The 17413-nt window shown below is 40.7% G+C and overlaps 1 protein-coding gene across 3 annotated transcripts in view; it reads left to right on the top strand.

Annotated features, from left to right (window-relative positions):
* The window catches only part of LRP6 (LDL receptor related protein 6), a 116307-nt gene that overhangs the window by 78942 nt on the left and 19952 nt on the right, over nucleotides 1–17413 (top strand). For all 3 annotated transcript variants that reach the window (XM_071422319.1, XM_071422318.1, XM_071422316.1), the window contains 6 exons: nucleotides 4650–4866; nucleotides 6343–6632; nucleotides 7745–7971; nucleotides 10164–10348; nucleotides 12480–12806; nucleotides 16602–16804. In XM_071422319.1, the coding sequence (XP_071278420.1) occupies nucleotides 4650–4866; nucleotides 6343–6632; nucleotides 7745–7971; nucleotides 10164–10348; nucleotides 12480–12806; nucleotides 16602–16804 (1449 nt within the window). The remainder of the gene's footprint in view (nucleotides 1–4649; nucleotides 4867–6342; nucleotides 6633–7744; nucleotides 7972–10163; nucleotides 10349–12479; nucleotides 12807–16601; nucleotides 16805–17413) is intronic.

The raw sequence follows: 17413 nt of genomic DNA, 5'->3' as shown, positions 1-17413 counted from the left end.
CAAAAACAAATTAAAAAAATTGATTTTAAAAATCAGGGCTTAGGTTCAAGTATCTGAAATTAGAGGAGCTTATGGATTTTACTGGAAGGATTGTTTGTTTTAGGGGGGCTTGGATTTTTGTTTTACTGATGTGTGTCTGTGAAAGAAATAAAGTTTTGGAGACATCTTGTAGTGTAGCTGGGGACTTACAGTCCATCACAGAGGCCTATTCCATGCTCACAAGTAATATATTTTTTTAACATAGTGTTACCAGTTGTTGTTTATAAATTTTCATAGCTTGTTGCCCTGCTCTGCTCCTGTCAGCCAGAGAAAGAGCTTAGCATGCATGCTATTTAACCTGCTCCCTGATCATTTACAAGTACATCCAAAAGAGGACCTGGGAAGCTCCAGGCCCATTAGTCCTATTCCAGTCCATGGAAAGAGTTCTCCTAGAAACCTGCAAGGCAAAGGAAGCAGGGGGTTGGGACAAGCCAGTGCAGGTTTACTGAGGGCAAATGATGCCAGTGATGCTGTGCAATGAAGGCAAACAGGATCCTGGGCTGCATCCATGGGGACATGGATCATCCCTCCCAGGGATGTCAGGCCATACCCAGCTCTGGTCCCCAAATTCAACAGAGATGCAGGGAGAGTGGAGAGCACCTAAAGGAATGATGAGAACCCACCTTGTGAAGAAAGACAGAAGGGGTTTGGTCTTTTCTCCATGGGGAAGAGAAGGCTCACAATTTTCCAGTATTTTTGGAGGAGGAGGGAGGCTCTCCCAGTACATGGATGGTGCCACATTGGAGAGGACAGGGACAACTGGTACAAGGTGCCTTGAGGGAGGTTTCATTTTAATGTAAGAAAGAAATACTTTACTGGGGCATCTAGTGGAGTCCCTCCCCTTACTAGAAGTTTTCAAGATGTAACTGGACAAGGATGCTGGATAATCTTATCTAGGCTTCTTTCCCACAGAAAAATGGACCAAATGATCTTTCAGGGGTTCTTCCAACCTGGGCTGGTCTATGATTCTGTGGTTCTGTACTGAACATTCAACTGTGCTTATGAGTTAAGATGAAAGATAATGCACTCTGCCCTCTGTCACCTTGATCTCAGTCTTGACACCTTGTAGGACTGGGCTCTTAGTTTGGAATTGATCTCAGCATCCCTGGTGGGGGCAGACCCTTTCTGTGGTGGGCATCTCCTCAGTGCTGTGCACATAAACCTGTGCACATCTGCTCAGTGTCTGCTGCCCCTGCCCTTGGTGCACTGCAACTGCTAGTCTGTGGTTCTGCCAGGGTCCCAGCTCAACCTCCACACAGAGCTGAACATGGTCTTCATAAATGAGATAGATTTCATGATGAAACTCTAGACCTAAAGCAGTCAAGTGACAAGTTTAAACTACCATATATTCAAATCCCAGATTATCAAAAAGGTAAATTCACTGCATTAGCCTATTTATCCCAGTGATTACTGCTACTTAGAAGTGAATTGAATGCAAGGTATCTTTCTAACAAGAAAGATCCTTAGAATATGTCACTGTGCATTCCAGTCTGTAACTTTAAATTAGAAGCAGTGCTTCAAAGTTGTTATTTTATTGTTCCTGCTGGTCACTAAGTACAGCATTTTAAAATGTGACTACATTCTCAGCAGTAATTCACTTACTTTGAATAAACTGTGTGTTCATGAGGCTATAGGTTTGCATTCATTATTGTTTTAGGATAAACAAAGCCCTTATTCTTCAAGCAGGATATCTGGTATTTTGTCTGAGGCCATTTAATTTTTGCAATTTTAGGGTTTTTTTTCATGGAACTACTCGCTCTTTCAGTAAAGGTGGTGTTTGTGGTTACACCACATCTGTTTCCTGTTACAGCCTATATTCTCAGTGTGATTTGCAGTATTCAGAATGGCCTCAGAATGTGAAACTCACACCACATTGTGGTTAAAAGCAGCATAAAACCTCTGGAGACACTGCCTCATAGCAGCTGAAAGTGGGTTTATTCTGTGGGGGATTCTGTGGGGCTTCACTGTGAGGAGCCTGATCCATGTGGAGCTGGGGAAGGGGAAAGAATCTAGCCTGGGACTTGGTTGTTGTCTGAGTTTGAGTATGTGAAAAGATGATGCTGAAATCCCTTGAAACTGGTTGTGAAGTGATTGTTCCTTTTTGCTTTATTCTTCTTGAACGTATCACCCCTATATCCCTTGCCACTTCCCTTCTGCCTTACACCAGACTCTTTGATTCTGTAGCCAATGGATGTAATTCTATTGAAATCACCTAACAGGCAGCCAAAGTCAGTGCAGACAACTTAGTGCCATGGAAATATACATATATATGGTGGTAGTTGGCTGCTACCATGTATGTGTGTGTGTATATATATATATATATATATGTATATGTGTATATCAGGTAAAATTGCAGTGGGAGCAGAGTGGCAGGTATATGTAAATACTTTCAGAAAACTGCATGTTTTGTCTAGGAGATGTAAAGCTGTCTTTCAAAATAGCCTTTATGTATCAAACCTAAAAGCAGATACTTAATCTTTAAGTCCCTTCTCTTTTCCTGACTCTTTTCAGTATAGGGGGAAGCTTATTTGAACATCTCTTAAAGTTTGCCAGAGAAAGTTCATCTCCCACCACACACCTTCCAACTAATTTCCTTTGCCAGTAGTTAAGCACTCCCTTAAATAGAGAATTTTCTTTCTTTTTAAATACAAGGCAAAAAATATAATTTTAAAAAATGTCACTTTGTGTGGTGATGTTTTATTGCTTTTTACTGTGTGGTTTTAGTTGGTTCACTTTTCAACATCCTTCCATTCTGTGTATCTTCTTGGTCTGCTCAGCAAGCACTAATTTCCATGTATTAATTAGTTGCAAACAAATGGTTTATCTCTGTAGTTTAAGGGGGAGGGGGAACAAGTCACCACAGACAAGTCATCTATTTTTGAGATACATATGCATTAATGCATTTGTAGGAGCATGCTGTATATTTTGCTGGACTGAAGGGTTTTGGTAATTCCATCAAGTAATTATAACCTTTCATCAAAAGTAAATATGGAGCTTATTCCTACAATCCAGCAAATATGCAGTGTCCCTTTAGGGAGATGTGCACATAAAGATTCAGTTCCTATTTTAAGATACTGAGAGTAAGTGCCAAAATGTTGGGAAGTTTGACAAGGTACAGTTTTAAGGAGGAATTGAATTATTGTGAAGGTAATAGCATTTCTTCCACTTTTTAAAGGCAGTTAATAAATATTTTATTATACTGTGTCCTGGGAAAGGTGTATGTTTCAGTTCCATTTCTCTATTGCTTTCCTCTCTTCTCATATGTGTCTGTGTAGGAGTTGCTCCAAACTAGCCTTTACATTTCTTGTGATCTGGGAAGATATTTTGGCCACCAGCTATCATCAGTCTAGTCTGAGGTACTAAACCAGTTGATCCTGAAGGTTGTCATTGCATAAATCTTTGGGTTTGAGCCATGGGAAGGATGGGAAGCCATATAGATTTGTTTGTGGTTATCTCAGTTCCATAAGTGAGAGAGATTTGAAAACAGTGGTTTAATAAACCACCCCTTTTCCAGTCATTCACTTAGAACATGCTTGGGTGGTGGGAAGGATGCTTTAATGTTTCAGGAATTAGTATGCTACCTTGGATTTTATGAATCACATTGTTTCTGAAAGTTTTTATATTAAGGTTGGTTGGAGTTTTTTCCTGATTTTGGAAGGGTGGTATACATACTGTAAACCTAAGCTATGGCCTTGAAACAAGTAGAAATATTTCAGATAGATTTTTTCTGAAAAATTGCAGCACTGAACCATTTTTAAGCTTGTCTTAAAACACAGGACTCTTTACTCCTGTCAGTATGGTACATTTTATAATAATACTTGGCATTCATAAGGCACTCACTCACTTGAACATGCATACATATGTTTAATTAATCCTTTCAGTTCCTCACTGAGGAAGTTAGGTATTACTCCTTTTCAGCAGTAGAGAAAAATGACACAGTAAATTCAAGTGTCTTGATCAAAGGCATGCAATTATTTACAGACTACAGCTGTTCCTTGTAGTAAAAAAAAATTACTGTACTTAATTTTGAAGAATGTAAAACTGGTTCCATATTCAGACTGGGGAATATAAATATACTGGGGAATATAAATATACTCTCTACTCTTCACTGTTTGCCTCCCAGTATTTTTGTGGGGTCTCCTCTTAATGCTCTCTGTAATATGGGCAAAGCTCACTTGGGAGGGACTGTGGACTAGAAGATGCTGAGCCAGAATGCCTTCGCCATTATAAATTTGTCTTCATTTGTGTAAAACACAGTGACTCCTCTTTAAAACTGAACCAAAACTCATGTCAGAAATGAGAGAGTCATAACAGGAGTAACTATTATTACATAATAATAGTTCCTAAAGCAAAGGTAACGAGTGTTGTGTCAGAATTCCACATTAAGATCTGGTTACAAGACTAACCTCTAAATAAGGCTTTTAGAGTAAGTACCTGTTAATAAAGAGTCTCTTCTTTTTTATTAGGGTGCTGTGTAACATTAATGGCATCATAATGCATAGGAGATTATTTTTTAATTTGAAGTCTGAGCATGAAGTAGCTTGTTTGTTAATCTGCCAAATAGTGGCAGGTTAATTCTATATATCTAAAAAGTTTGTCTGTATTCACAGGTCATGAATGCTGATGGAACTGGTAGGAGAGTCCTGGTGGAGGACAAGCTGCCTCATATATTTGGATTCACTCTGTTGGGAGACTACATTTACTGGACAGACTGGCAGAGGCGCAGCATTGAGCGCGTGCACAAGTGCACGGCAGAGAGAGAGATCATCATCGATCAGCTGCCCGATCTGATGGGCCTGAAAGCCACCAACGTCCACCAGGTCATCGGTGAGTGGGCTGCTAATCAGCCAAGGGACAAAGGGAGAGAAAATGTCAGCAGTGCTGTCCTGCAGAGTTTTAGAAATGGGCAGAATTCAGTCCTATGGCAATGCAGGCTGCAGCTCGATAAAGTGAGTTAGTGTAGCATTGACATTCTCTGAAAAATCCCTTCGCCCAGGATTTTTCTCCTGGGAAGCTGAGAAGCTTCAGAGAAAAAGAAATCAATTCTTATCTCATTTGCTTCTCCTGTGTTTTTCTCCTTTGGAATGTGTTTGGAGATTGTTTACCCACAGGTGATTGTTTCATTGGTTTCTGGTGTGAGTTGTTTGACTCATTGGCCAGTCAGGGCCAAGCTGTGTTGAGACTCTGGAAAGAGTCACGAGTTTTCATTATTAGCTTTTTAGTATTTAGTAATTTAGAATCCTTTCTGCATTCTTTAGTATAGTATAGTATTCTTTAATATAATATAGTATCATAAAATAATAAATTAGCCTTCTGAGAACATGGAGTCAGATTCATCATTCCTGCCTTTGTTAGGACATTTCCCAGGAAATACAATAGGCTAGGTCGTCTGAGAGGAGCTTCAGCTCTATAGCTTGGAAGAATATCAGGCTGAACATGTGCTCCCAGTATGCAAAAGCTAAGAATGAGCCAGTTTCAGTCCATTCAGTAGCTTTTACATTAATATTAGAAAATTATCTTTAAAAATACCTAGAAGTACTTCCTGCCCTGTAGTGTTTGTGTTGTAAAAAAGCAGCATCTAGCTTTAAATTGCCTACCCTAGGCTATCCAAGCACTAGTAGCAGTATAATTGCAGCATCACAGAACTCATCACAGTACCTGAGTATCCTGCTATGTGGATAAGGCTTGCAGCTTCTTGCTATCTGGATTGTACTGCAGGAAAGGAGTAAAATATAGTTGATGTGTATCTTTGTGTGGATGATGCCCCAAGGTACCATGTTTTGAATGCAGCCCTCTTTGCAACTGTTTGGCCAATTGAACTCCTTAGTGCCAAGCCTCTCTTAGTTCAATTTCCAGCATGTACATAAGTGAGTATTGCAAAGAGCTGCTTCCCTTGCATCCTGGAGAGACCATTGAATGGATGTGAAAATAGCTCTGCAAGTTTTTTATCTGCAGGAATGCAAGGGGCTATGTAGCTGGACCAGTGTACTGTAAAAGGCAGCAGAACATACACCTACCATGCATTCACTGCTTGTGCTGTGAATTGGGATCATCAGCAGCTGTTGAAGCCCAGATCCCTTTCCCTAGTGCTGGGTTTGTTTCTTGGTGTGAGGAAAGGAGAGTAAGGTCTGTCTAAAGGATTACAGGAAAGGAATGAAAAATAATTTGATCAGAGAATACAAGGAGAAAAACTGCATGTTTGCTTGGAGGACTCATAGTGTGGCTGATGCATGTGAGGACTAGCTTCACCTTTCACCTGCAGGCAGTTTGCCATGGTTGCTTTTCCTCTTGCTGCCTGCTTAGGTACAAACCCCTGTGCAGAAGACAACGGCGGCTGCAGCCACCTGTGCCTGTACCGACCCCAAGGCCTCCGCTGCGCCTGCCCCATCGGCCTGGAGCTCATCAGTGACATGAGGACCTGCATCGTGCCAGAAGCTTTCCTGCTCTTCTCCAGGAGAGCAGACATCAGGCGCATCTCCCTAGAAACCAACAATAACAACGTTGCTATCCCGCTCACCGGAGTCAAGGAAGCTTCTGCTCTGGATTTTGATGTGACAGACAATCGCATTTACTGGACTGACATTTCACTGAAGGTAGGGATTCAGTCCATGTTGGCTGTTATACTCCTTGAGGTCTTCAAGAGTAGGTTGATTATTAGGGTTTACAAAATTCAAGGGATATGTAAAATAGTTTCGTTTTTAATTACATTTTCTGTAACTGACTTGAGACATGTGCCAACAATAACTTATGGACTTTTGCAATTGGAGAGTCATAATAGTTAAAAACACAAAGTTTAAATGAGTCTGCAAGAGGTGATTTGGCTGAACCCCCTAAGCATGATATTCTTTTGAGCTGCATAAGTGACACACATGAATACTCATCTGTAAACTGCCCTGCAGTGTGCTGTCACAAACTGGCATAATTAGCAGGTTGCGTTCAAACTAGGAAGTAAACCAAAATCAGTGATTTGTTAACTTCTGATTGGTTGTGAGTATGAGGAGTGTGTGCAGATAAAAATATTGAGGACATGGAAAGGTAGCCCATGTTTGCCAAAAGAATTCTGTACTATTCTAACATTTTCAGGCTTATCAGGGAATGCCTAAACTCTATTATATTATTAAAATGGAATTGTGGCTGTATCTGCTATCACAGGTTGATCCTGATGGCAGACTTTAAAAAGTCTTTTGAATAAAAGTCCAGGAAGAGCTTGTGTTTAGTGAAATTAAATTTAGCCATCAGTACTGAAGCTACTGAGCTCATCAGTCATTTGGTTGTTTTCTTCTATTTGCTGTTCTGTCCTGCAGTTTTTTTTCATTAGGCTGCTTTAAATAGTGTTCCCTGCTATAACATTGATGCTTTTGTATAGCCCTGGGAGAGCCAAAATATTTCCCCCTCGAAGTTGGCACTGAATTATTAAGGTCACTTTGTCATGTAGATGCTTAATTCAAACAGACTAGTTATCCCATTTATTTCCCCAGTGAAATGCTATTGTAATTGACACAGAATACATTCACAGAGTGCAGTAAATCATTACTTCTGAATAGCAGCATTGTTTGCTTTGCAAATAAGTAGCATATTGTAAGATCCTCTTTCCTATGAGATGTCTAAAATCTGCAAGTGTTTAAAATCCAACAAAGAAAACGAGCAGCCCAGTGACAGACTGGTAAGTTTTCTAATTTGCCTGTGTATCTTTGCATCCCTGCAGACCATCAGCAGAGCGTTCATGAATGGCAGTGCGCTGGAACACGTGGTGGAGTTTGGCCTGGATTACCCCGAGGGCATGGCTGTGGACTGGCTGGGGAAGAACTTGTACTGGGCTGACACTGGCACCAACAGGATCGAGGTGTCCAAGCTGGATGGGCAGCACCGCCAGGTGCTCGTCTGGAAGGATCTCGACAGTCCCCGGGCGCTGGCACTCGACCCTGCCGAGGGGTAACTCACTGATTTAATTCTGTGCTTGTGAACAGAGAAAAACAACGTTGTCATGCTTCCTCTAGGGCATGGTAGTTAAGCGCTGCCTGTAAACCCTGAGAGAACTGAGCTGGGGAATGCAACCTGGTAATTTAGAGAAATACACTCTTAGTGTCCTGAATAATTGTTAAAAATATAAAAAAAAAAATCAGAGCAGCTCATTAGAAAGGGATTTATATTTAGATTTTTAATTAACCACAGAATCAAAGTAGTTTTAGGTTTATGGAATTCATTAATCAGAAAAGGACTATAGCATTGAAAGGAATATATTTATCATTTTAGAAATTAGGATTCGATTCTTTTTATCACAAGTTAGGGTCCAATAAACGTATTAAATGATTTAATTTGAGGGTGGGAGAGCAAAGTTTATAGTCTGAGCATGAGGAAGGTACTTATTTCTTCAGATAAGAAACCTTTTAGTTTGTACAGACAAAGGAAGAGAGACAGAGAAGGAGCAGAAACAATTATATTCACCTATGCCCCAAATGAAAGATTTTCTGAGAAGAAACTTCTCAGTTGGATTGAAGTGGAATAGCAAAAGTAGGGCAATAAACAGGGAGAGGGAGGAAGGAATGGGGCAAATCAAGCTAACTATTCAGTTTCTGAAATAGCTCTTCTACCCTGAAACACTCACTTGACAGTAACTAATTACTGCAAAAACTTTTTGAGGTTATACCAATATTGCATTATTTTTCAAATGAAGGAACTTCATTTACAAGGGTTATGACATGATCACAGTTCCCAGTCACGTTGTGAGAGCTACAGCAATACAGAGAACTTGAAACATATTCCTTCTGTTTTATTTCAACAAAGTGGTGGCAATGGTCACCTCCAGTGGGATCCCAGATTGGATTCAGCTCAGATGTGCCAGGGGTTGCCTGGATAAGAATTCAACATCAGATTCTTAGATCCATTTACTAATTTGTAACAAAAGGCTGTGATGGATGATTCTGGTTTTATACTGGAAGTAGGTTTTTCCCAAGGATTTTCATCATTCAGTGCTTTGTGTCTTCACTACAGATAAGAAAAAAAATTACTTGGGTCAGAATGCCTCTTTTTCCTTACAGCAATAGTCTAGCTGTATACTTATATATGTATATATACTTATATAAATATACATATAGTATAGTTGTACTTTAAATGGAAGTTTTCAAGGCATTGCTGCCATGGGGGCAATTCCAACACTTGGCTCCATGCTGTGACTTACTTGCAAAATTTATACACAAAATACTTGCAAAATTTTTAAGAAAAATTTGCAAGTATTCCTGGTGTCTAGTGAATTTCTCCCTGTTGATCATCAGTTTCTGAAGCAACCTTTCCTATTGTGCAGTTGGTTGGAACTGAAAGACTTCCCAGGGGTTTGTCACTAGAGTTATTAAAACCCAAAGGCATAAATATTGGATAGCTGCCTCTCACTTTTATTTTTGAATGGTATCAGCTTCATATTTTGGAAGAAGTTACTAACTAGCCATCAAATATATAACAAACACATATACATCCTACTCTACTGTGCAGTGCCTAAAGAAAATGTAAACATGTGCAAGTCTATCCTTCTTCCAAATGAGGCATAAGCTGGCATGTGAGTATGTAATAATTGTATTTTTGCTCCAGTGGAAATGCCATACAGATTTGTGTGTCCTGGCTGAGATGTAAGTCACTTGTGTACATGGCTGGTTAACTTAGTTGTTTGGACATGAGTAGTGGCACCTATTAACAAAAGTACCCTGCAAATCTACCTTTTTGTGTTCCTTCATTTGAGAGACAACTGACTAGAAATAGAAGATAAGTAAGTGCTCTGCAAAAACACCCTGCTAAATAGCCAGGTATAAATGAAGGTGCCTGAGTGCCAGCCTCTGCCTCTTAAATGACATGCCTGGATTAGTTACTAGCAAAGTGCTGTCACACAGAACTTGCTGGTGAAAATCCAGGTCCAAGTGGGAAAAAATATTGGAATCTTGGAAGCATTTTGAGGAAACTTGACTCACTTTCTTGCCTCTACTTTGGAAAAAAAAGCCAACCTCATTTACCACAATGGGTCTTAATAAATGCTTGAATTTACAGCTCTTCTTTTTCTCTTGTGCTTTCTAAGGATTTTGGTTTTGGTTTTTTCCTCTTGAGTTCTCTTGGATTGAATGCAATTATTTTTCTTTCAGGTTCATGTACTGGACTGAGTGGGGTGGCAAGCCCAAGATTGACAGGGCTGCCATGGATGGCAGTGAGAGGACCACGCTGGTCCCAAACGTGGGGCGCGCCAACGGCCTGACCATCGACTACGCCAAGAGGCGCCTGTACTGGACCGACCTGGACACCAACCTGATCGAGTCCTCCAACATGTTAGGTGAGCCCCAGAGCCCTGGGCAGCATCCTCAGGGCAATGCTGCTTTTTGCAGCTCCCTCGTGGCAAATTGTGGCTTAAATAATGCAAAGTTACACATCATAAGACAGAAATAAAATTTCCCAACCTCGCACGCCTTTAATGTTTGCTTCTGTAATTCATGTTCATGTGACACTGGTTAGCAAGGCCTCAATTTTCTTGTGATTGGGTTGCTCAGAAAGTTAAAATTACACAAGGTGTACATATTTCCAGTTATATGTAGGACAAAGACATCATCTTGCAGTGCTTTGGAGGGTCTTGTTTTGCTACTCTCTGGAGCACTAGAAAATACATAACAAAGGTAGAAAGAAAGTCAACAAGAAGATAACATCTTATTCAACATGCAGTTTAATACAATTTGGTTTTATATCTTTGTAAGTATCCTCAGGCATTTTCTCCCCGTGTATTCTGCATGTTAAGGACCTTTGCCTGGCTAGTGCTTATCAGCAGGAGAGTTCTCTTGTGCTGGGGTCTGTGATGATTTTATAAACTGGTAATTGCAGCTAAATGGAGGTGGAATATTTTGTTCTTTCACTGCTCCAGAGTACTGTGTGGGGAACCTAGGCCCTCTCAGATTTACACAGTACCTTGTTTTAACTTCTTAGCACCCACAGGAGTGAACTGCCTTGTTGTGTGCTAAATTATTCAGATTAGCATTAACAATAGTCAATATTTAAGCATTAATAATTAGCCAGTATTTAATGCTAAAGAATTAGTCTGCTTTAAGCAGTATGCTTGCAGTAGTGGAACAAAGCTAGAAAGAGATCAAAACAGCAAAATGCAATATGGGAATTGTGTGATAGAAAAATTTTCCTTCAGCTTCTCATATATTTTGATGTTCTGTAGAGGCCTGCTCCATGTTTCCCTCTGAAATGTGGGATTGGAAACAGCATTAGAGCCTCTTTTTCCCTGTGCCTGTGGCTGGTGACAGCGGAGTGTGGGGCTGTGCATCCTTGACTCCTGTATGCAAAGAGGGAATGACTTTGTGCTTCATAATCTCCTGTTCATTTTGTGTGACCACACAGCAGGAGGTACCATGGTAATGAAGTAGTTAATAAAACAGTTAAAATAATATCCCCCGCCATGTCCTGCTCCTTAAGGTCTCTTAACATTTCCATGGTATACACAATTAGCTGTTCCCTGTCCTGACTTTCTGGCTGCTCTGGAATGTTGTGACATTCCATAGACACTTTATATTAGCCTTGTACATTTAATTTTTCTCATAATGCAATGGAGTATTTCATTAAGTTCATAACAATTTTCTTTTTATAAGCAGTGGGAAAAGTGTGGTGCAAGAGATGCTCAACTGGAAATACAGTGTTAGGATCCTGCATTAGATTGAGAGGCATCCTGTCAGTTTTGGGAAGGAGGGTGTTACCATTATATTTTTTGAAAAATCCCCTTGACCAGGATTCTTCTCCTGGGAAGCTGAGAAACCTCATAGAAAAAAAGAAAACAATATTATCTCATTTGCTTCTCCTGTGTTTTGCTGCTTTGGAATGTGGTTGGAGATTTTTTAATCCAACATGTGAATTGTTTTGACTTAATGACCAATCACAGTCCAGCTGTGTCAGGACTCTGGAGGGAGTCACGAGTTTTTCATTATTATCTTGTTAAGCCTTCTGTCTGTATCCTTTCTCTATTCTTGAGTATAGTTTAGTATAGCATAGTATAGTTTAGTGTAGTTTAGTATGAGATACGATATGATATACAATATGATATACGATATGATATACGATATATGATATCCTTCTAAAAACATAGAGTCAAATTCATTCCTTCCTGCCACAGGAAACCCCAAAAAATACCACAGGAGGGAAAGGACAGAATCTTTCTGAGAACCCTGATAATTTTCAAAATTTTCTTCAGTAAACTACATTTTTTTTCTGTGAATGGAAAGCAAGATTAGCACATTTCTGTGATAGGCTGAGATTCCTTTTGACTACTGTACATTACTTTGTAATTTACTCTTGCAACGATGAAATATAACTTTAAAGTAATTGTGTGGTAACCTTTCTGGGCAGGGGACACGTTCAACAGTACTCTGCTTGTGCCCATGTAACCTCACTTTTCTGTCCCTTCTTTTTGGACACAGGCCTGGACCGTGAGATCATAGCTGATGATTTGCCTCACCCCTTTGGCCTGACCCAGTACCAGGATTACATTTACTGGACAGACTGGAGCCGGCGCAGCATCGAGCGGGCCAACAAGACCAGCGGGCAGAACCGAACCATCATCCAGGGCCACCTGGATTACGTGATGGACATCCTGGTGTTCCACTCCTCCCGCCAGGCGGGCTGGAACGAGTGTGCCTCCAGCAACGGGCACTGCTCTCACCTGTGCCTGGCTGTCCCCGTGGGAGGCTTTGTCTGTGGCTGCCCAGCTCACTATTCCTTGAACTCTGACAACAGGACCTGCAGTGGTAAGCCATAGGGGTCTCTCGCTGGTCAGAGTGACCCCAAGATACATTAGAAAGTCTCTTTTCCCAGCCTGGCGGTCGAAGAAGGAGTCAGAACTCTTCATTTCTCAGTCTCAAGGTTGTTTATTGTATCTTATCCATAAAATTCTTTCTCCTGGCCTGCTGAGGTCCGCTCAGCAAGACAGTCAGAGGCACTCTGCCTGCCCCCTGCACCCCCATTCTAAAAACCCCAAAAATCTATTTTTCACCCCATGATAAATTCACTATCGTTCTACTTAAACTTTCGTGGCTTGTAATTCTTCATATAAGGTTGGTAATTGGTTTTTCCAAGGGCTAAATCAAAGGCACAGGGGTCTTGGGCTCTGTGCCAAGGTCTCTGAGCCCCCTGGCCAGGGGCTTGAGTCCTCCAGGGCAGCCAGAGGAATTTCCTGGGTTCTGACAGTAAGCCATAGGGAATGAACAGGAAATGCAGGAGCACATGTGTTTAGTGACCCATGCCAGCATTGTACTAGGAGGAAAGAAGAGTTTTACAGTTTTCCAGTAGTAATATCTTACTGAGTTTTAAGACAACATAGGAGGTTGAAAACAAAAAAAAACCCAAGAAAATAATCTTGCAACATACCAATATCTTAATTAAAGAAGAAGAATGGCTGTTAGTGAACTTTTCTGGTGGCTTGGCTACATCTGTATAAACACAAAAGCTAAAAATGTTTTGGTTCTGTGTCTCTGTCAGACCCTCTTCAAGTGCTTGCTTGCTTGTTTATGTATCTGCTTATATATTCCTAGTCTTGCCTGGCATAAAGGGTATGTGATACTTTAGTCTGGATTCTGGACTTTGTGCAGCTTTTATGGGGTCAGGATTTCATTCTGTAGTAGCTGTGTTTGCTGGCTGTTGAGGTGCTGAGGTGGGCCACTCTCAGACCTCTACAAGTGTTTTTCCTCAGTGAGGATGGGTTGGGCTCCGTGGCTTCCCCAGCAGTCTGGTTCCTGATTTCAGTGCAGCCAAGCCCCATTTTTCTTTATTGTTGTGCAGAATACAAACCACAACGCCCCTCAGGCTGTGTGTAATTAGTTTCTAACCAAATAATTTATCCATCTCTCAATAACTGGCTGCAGTGAAGCTCTCATAATTTTGGCAGCGACTCTGGATGGCTGATTTCCACTGGTGTCATTCACATTAGTCAGTGGGTGAAGAGATTCCTGGTACAGAGAGACAGATTGTATCTCATCCACATTATGCATGAGTAGAGACATCCAACTGTTGTCTTAAAGCCAAAAGCTGGGCAGATTGTTGCACAAATGCCACCTCATGGCATTTTTTGAAAACCATGCTTTTCAAAACACTGTGCTTTTCTACTCCCCATGTGTTCTGTACTTCTCCTCTCCTTTTTACTAAAATGGCCCCTTGCATGATAGCTGGATTCTTGCACCCTGATACTTTCACGTGTTTGTGCAAGTTAGAGGCAGAGCTGGCATCTCTCTGATAGTGACTGTGATCTTCTAGGTGGAGGAATTTGACTTTCAGTGGAGAAAAAGTAGCAGAAAGATCAAAGGTCATGTTTTTCTTGCAAAAATGCTCCTGGAAACAGAGCAAGGAGCAAAATATAGGAAATATATTGTGAACAAATAGAACCATTTCCCCATGGTACAGTTCAGGGCTCTTTGTGTGGTATTTGGAGTTTTCCTCTGCTATATTCAAACCTGGGAAATTTCCAGCTTCTCATTTGTAGCTAATTGGAGATTTAGGCCTCTCTGTGTATATTTTAATTCCTTTTTTTGGACACCATAATTGGAGCATGAATTGTTTTAACTTTCTTTTGCCTGTATTACTTGCTTATGTACCTCCTGAACATTATTAGTCCAGGCTCTGTCTAGAGATCCTCCCTTCCAGAATCCCCTGCTCATGCATGCATAGGTTCTTTTAATTATACTCTGGTGAGATCTCTTCAGACCTACCACGTGTCATGAAGTTGGAAGGCAGGGTTACACAGGAGACATACTCAATGCACTGCATTTGCCTGCTGCCAAAAATACAGTTAAAATATGTGACTATTGGGAGGGAGAATGATGAAAACTGGAAAGGGATTTCTGAAATTGGTACTGTTTCAGAGATGTGGAGTCTCAAGGGGAGAAATTCTACTGTTGCTTTTTATAATGAGCCATCAATTCAAAGTTGTAAGCCAGGCAGTCTTAGAAAGTGAGAGGGTATCTTTGGGGAAGAGTAGAAATAATTTTAGGTGCTTATATGTTTACCTGCATTGTTTTACCTTAAGTTTTTTCCCCTTTCCATTTCTATCATAATTTCTTGGTAAGAATTCTGATGTTTCTGAATCCATTATTTTGCTGTACACATTCATATTAACTTGTCTTCACTTTATTTCTTTTTGTGCTTTCTTACACAGTTTAGAGTTAAGTAGAAGGCAGCTTAAATTATTGGAGAAGTGCTTGGAGGGAAAATAGAGATTTTCCAGAAAGCAAAAATACCTTGCAATTAGGCCTGATTGTTATAGGATGTTAGGAGAGAGTGTTGGTTTCCAAGGAAACTCCTCCCTGCCTTTTTTTTTTTCCCAGCAGTCAGAATAGCTGTTCAAAGCCTATGCTAAAATAACAAAGCAAGGTGATGATGTTCTCTAGGAGACTTTTGCTTCCTCCCCTTTCCCAGGTGCTGCATTACCTGTTTTACAGGCTGGTAAATGAATGCAGTGTCCCACTGCTAATCTCTCTACAGGCTTGGGCTGTAGAGAATTGATTGTACAAACTTCAGGGAGGCTTCAAGCTGCATTTCTGGCAATTTGCTCTTGTACCATCTTGCACAGCAGTGGCTTCAGGTAGAGCATTATTGAAAAGAACCCTCTGAAAAAGGAAAATGCTTTCACTACCTTCTCTGATTTCTGACCCAGCTATGTAATACACAGATAATTTTTCTCAATGATGTATTAAATGTTTTGTGTATTTATTGTAAGTTACAGCTGGTAAACTACAGCTGTATGGGGTGTTGAAATCTTACCTTCTGCTCTTTGATGGTGTTTCTAATTACAAAGAACAAACATTTGTCCAGGAAATTTTTGCAGGACAGAATATGGGATTTCTTTTTCTCTTTGCAGGGGGATCTCATTCTCATTGCATGGGATCTCTTTTTCTCATTTTTCTCAACCACCTAGAAATAGTAAAGATACATAGCTTTGAGAAGAACACATGCATTTTTCTCCAAAACACAGCCTCACACACAGTTCAGAAATTTTCCTATGAATTAGCTGTTTCATTCCAGTACAGGCAGAAAAAGGATTTGTAGGAATAGGACTGAACCACTCTCAATCTCTTTTTCCCTGAAACATCTAAATAAGGAACCAGTGCTGGCTTTTTCTTACCTTCCTCTGCACGTAGAAGTGCACCTAGCAAAGGGTTTCACTTCAATACTGTGGAGCTGCATTTCCCTGAGATCCCTTTGGAAAGAAAATGGACAGTTCTTTGAGAGGCATAATTGACCATTCTTTTTTGAGATGCCTTTGACAGAAGTCTTCACATTCACAAGTCCTGCCACTTAAAAAATCTGATCTTTGCCTATCACATTCACATACAGACATTTATTGTAAAAAGAGTTAATTTGAAAGGCTATTCGTACTCAACAGAGATTGGGCTTGTTACGTTTTGATTTTTTGTTTAGTTTTGGCAAAGGAAGAGGGAAAAGGGGAATGAAATGAATGTCTGGTTATGGATTGTGGTTGTCATTCTTAAACATAAAAATGTTATTGCCACATGTAACCCTTTCAACCCCTTTTCTTTTTTCAACCCATGCAGCTCCTACCACCTTTCTGCTGTTCAGCCAGAAGAACGCCATTAACCGCATGGTGATCGACGAGCAGCAGAGCCCGGATATCATCCTGCCCATCCACAGCCTCCGCAACGTGCGCGCCATCGACTACGACCCCCTGGACAAGCAGCTCTACTGGATCGACTCTCGGCAGAACATCATCCGCAAGGCACAGGAAGATGGCAGCCAGGTATCCTCAGGGGGTGCTGTCAGGAGCCCTCCTTACAAATGGGTTTCGTGATGCTTCGTGGATTGATCTCAGAGTGCAAAAAAAACACCGTGGTGTTTTTAGCAGTATTAATCAAAAACCAATGTGCCTTTATTGAATGACTACAGCAAAATGAGTTGGGGAGGAAATGAGGAAAAAAGGGGAGAATAAGAGAAAAGAGGGAGGAAGAGAAAGGAAGGTATGTAGCTACCAAACGTAGAATGGTGAAGTTTAGTGAGGTTAAGTGTGACCAGTGACTGCTTATTCAATTTTGCATTTTAAAAATAGATCTTTTCTTCCTGATTTTTTGAATGTGGGGCAAGCGAGAGACTAAGATGAGCAACACAACACAGGAGAGGTGCCATATTCAGTTGAATTTTAAGAGTGTGGTTTCTGGTGGTGGGTGTGGTAGTAGTTGGATCCTGCTGTATGCCCTTCAGCCTTGACTCTTAATTTAGCAATGCTTTTAATTTTGGAATATCTAAATAATACCGAAAACTAGTCAAAGCCACCATGTTTTTGCCAGCTTCAGCAGAATAAACAAATGGAAGACTTGCAGGCACACCATTCCATAGAGGTGACAAGCCAAAT

This window comes from Agelaius tricolor, unplaced genomic scaffold (assembly GCF_023055355.1).
Source record: "Agelaius tricolor isolate 1412-34295 unplaced genomic scaffold, bAgeTri1.0.p SCAF_3, whole genome shotgun sequence".
Lineage (NCBI taxonomy): Eukaryota > Metazoa > Chordata > Aves > Passeriformes > Icteridae > Agelaius > Agelaius tricolor.
The sequence above is the reverse complement of the archived record's forward strand: the minus strand, read 5'-3'. Positions and strand labels throughout refer to the sequence as shown.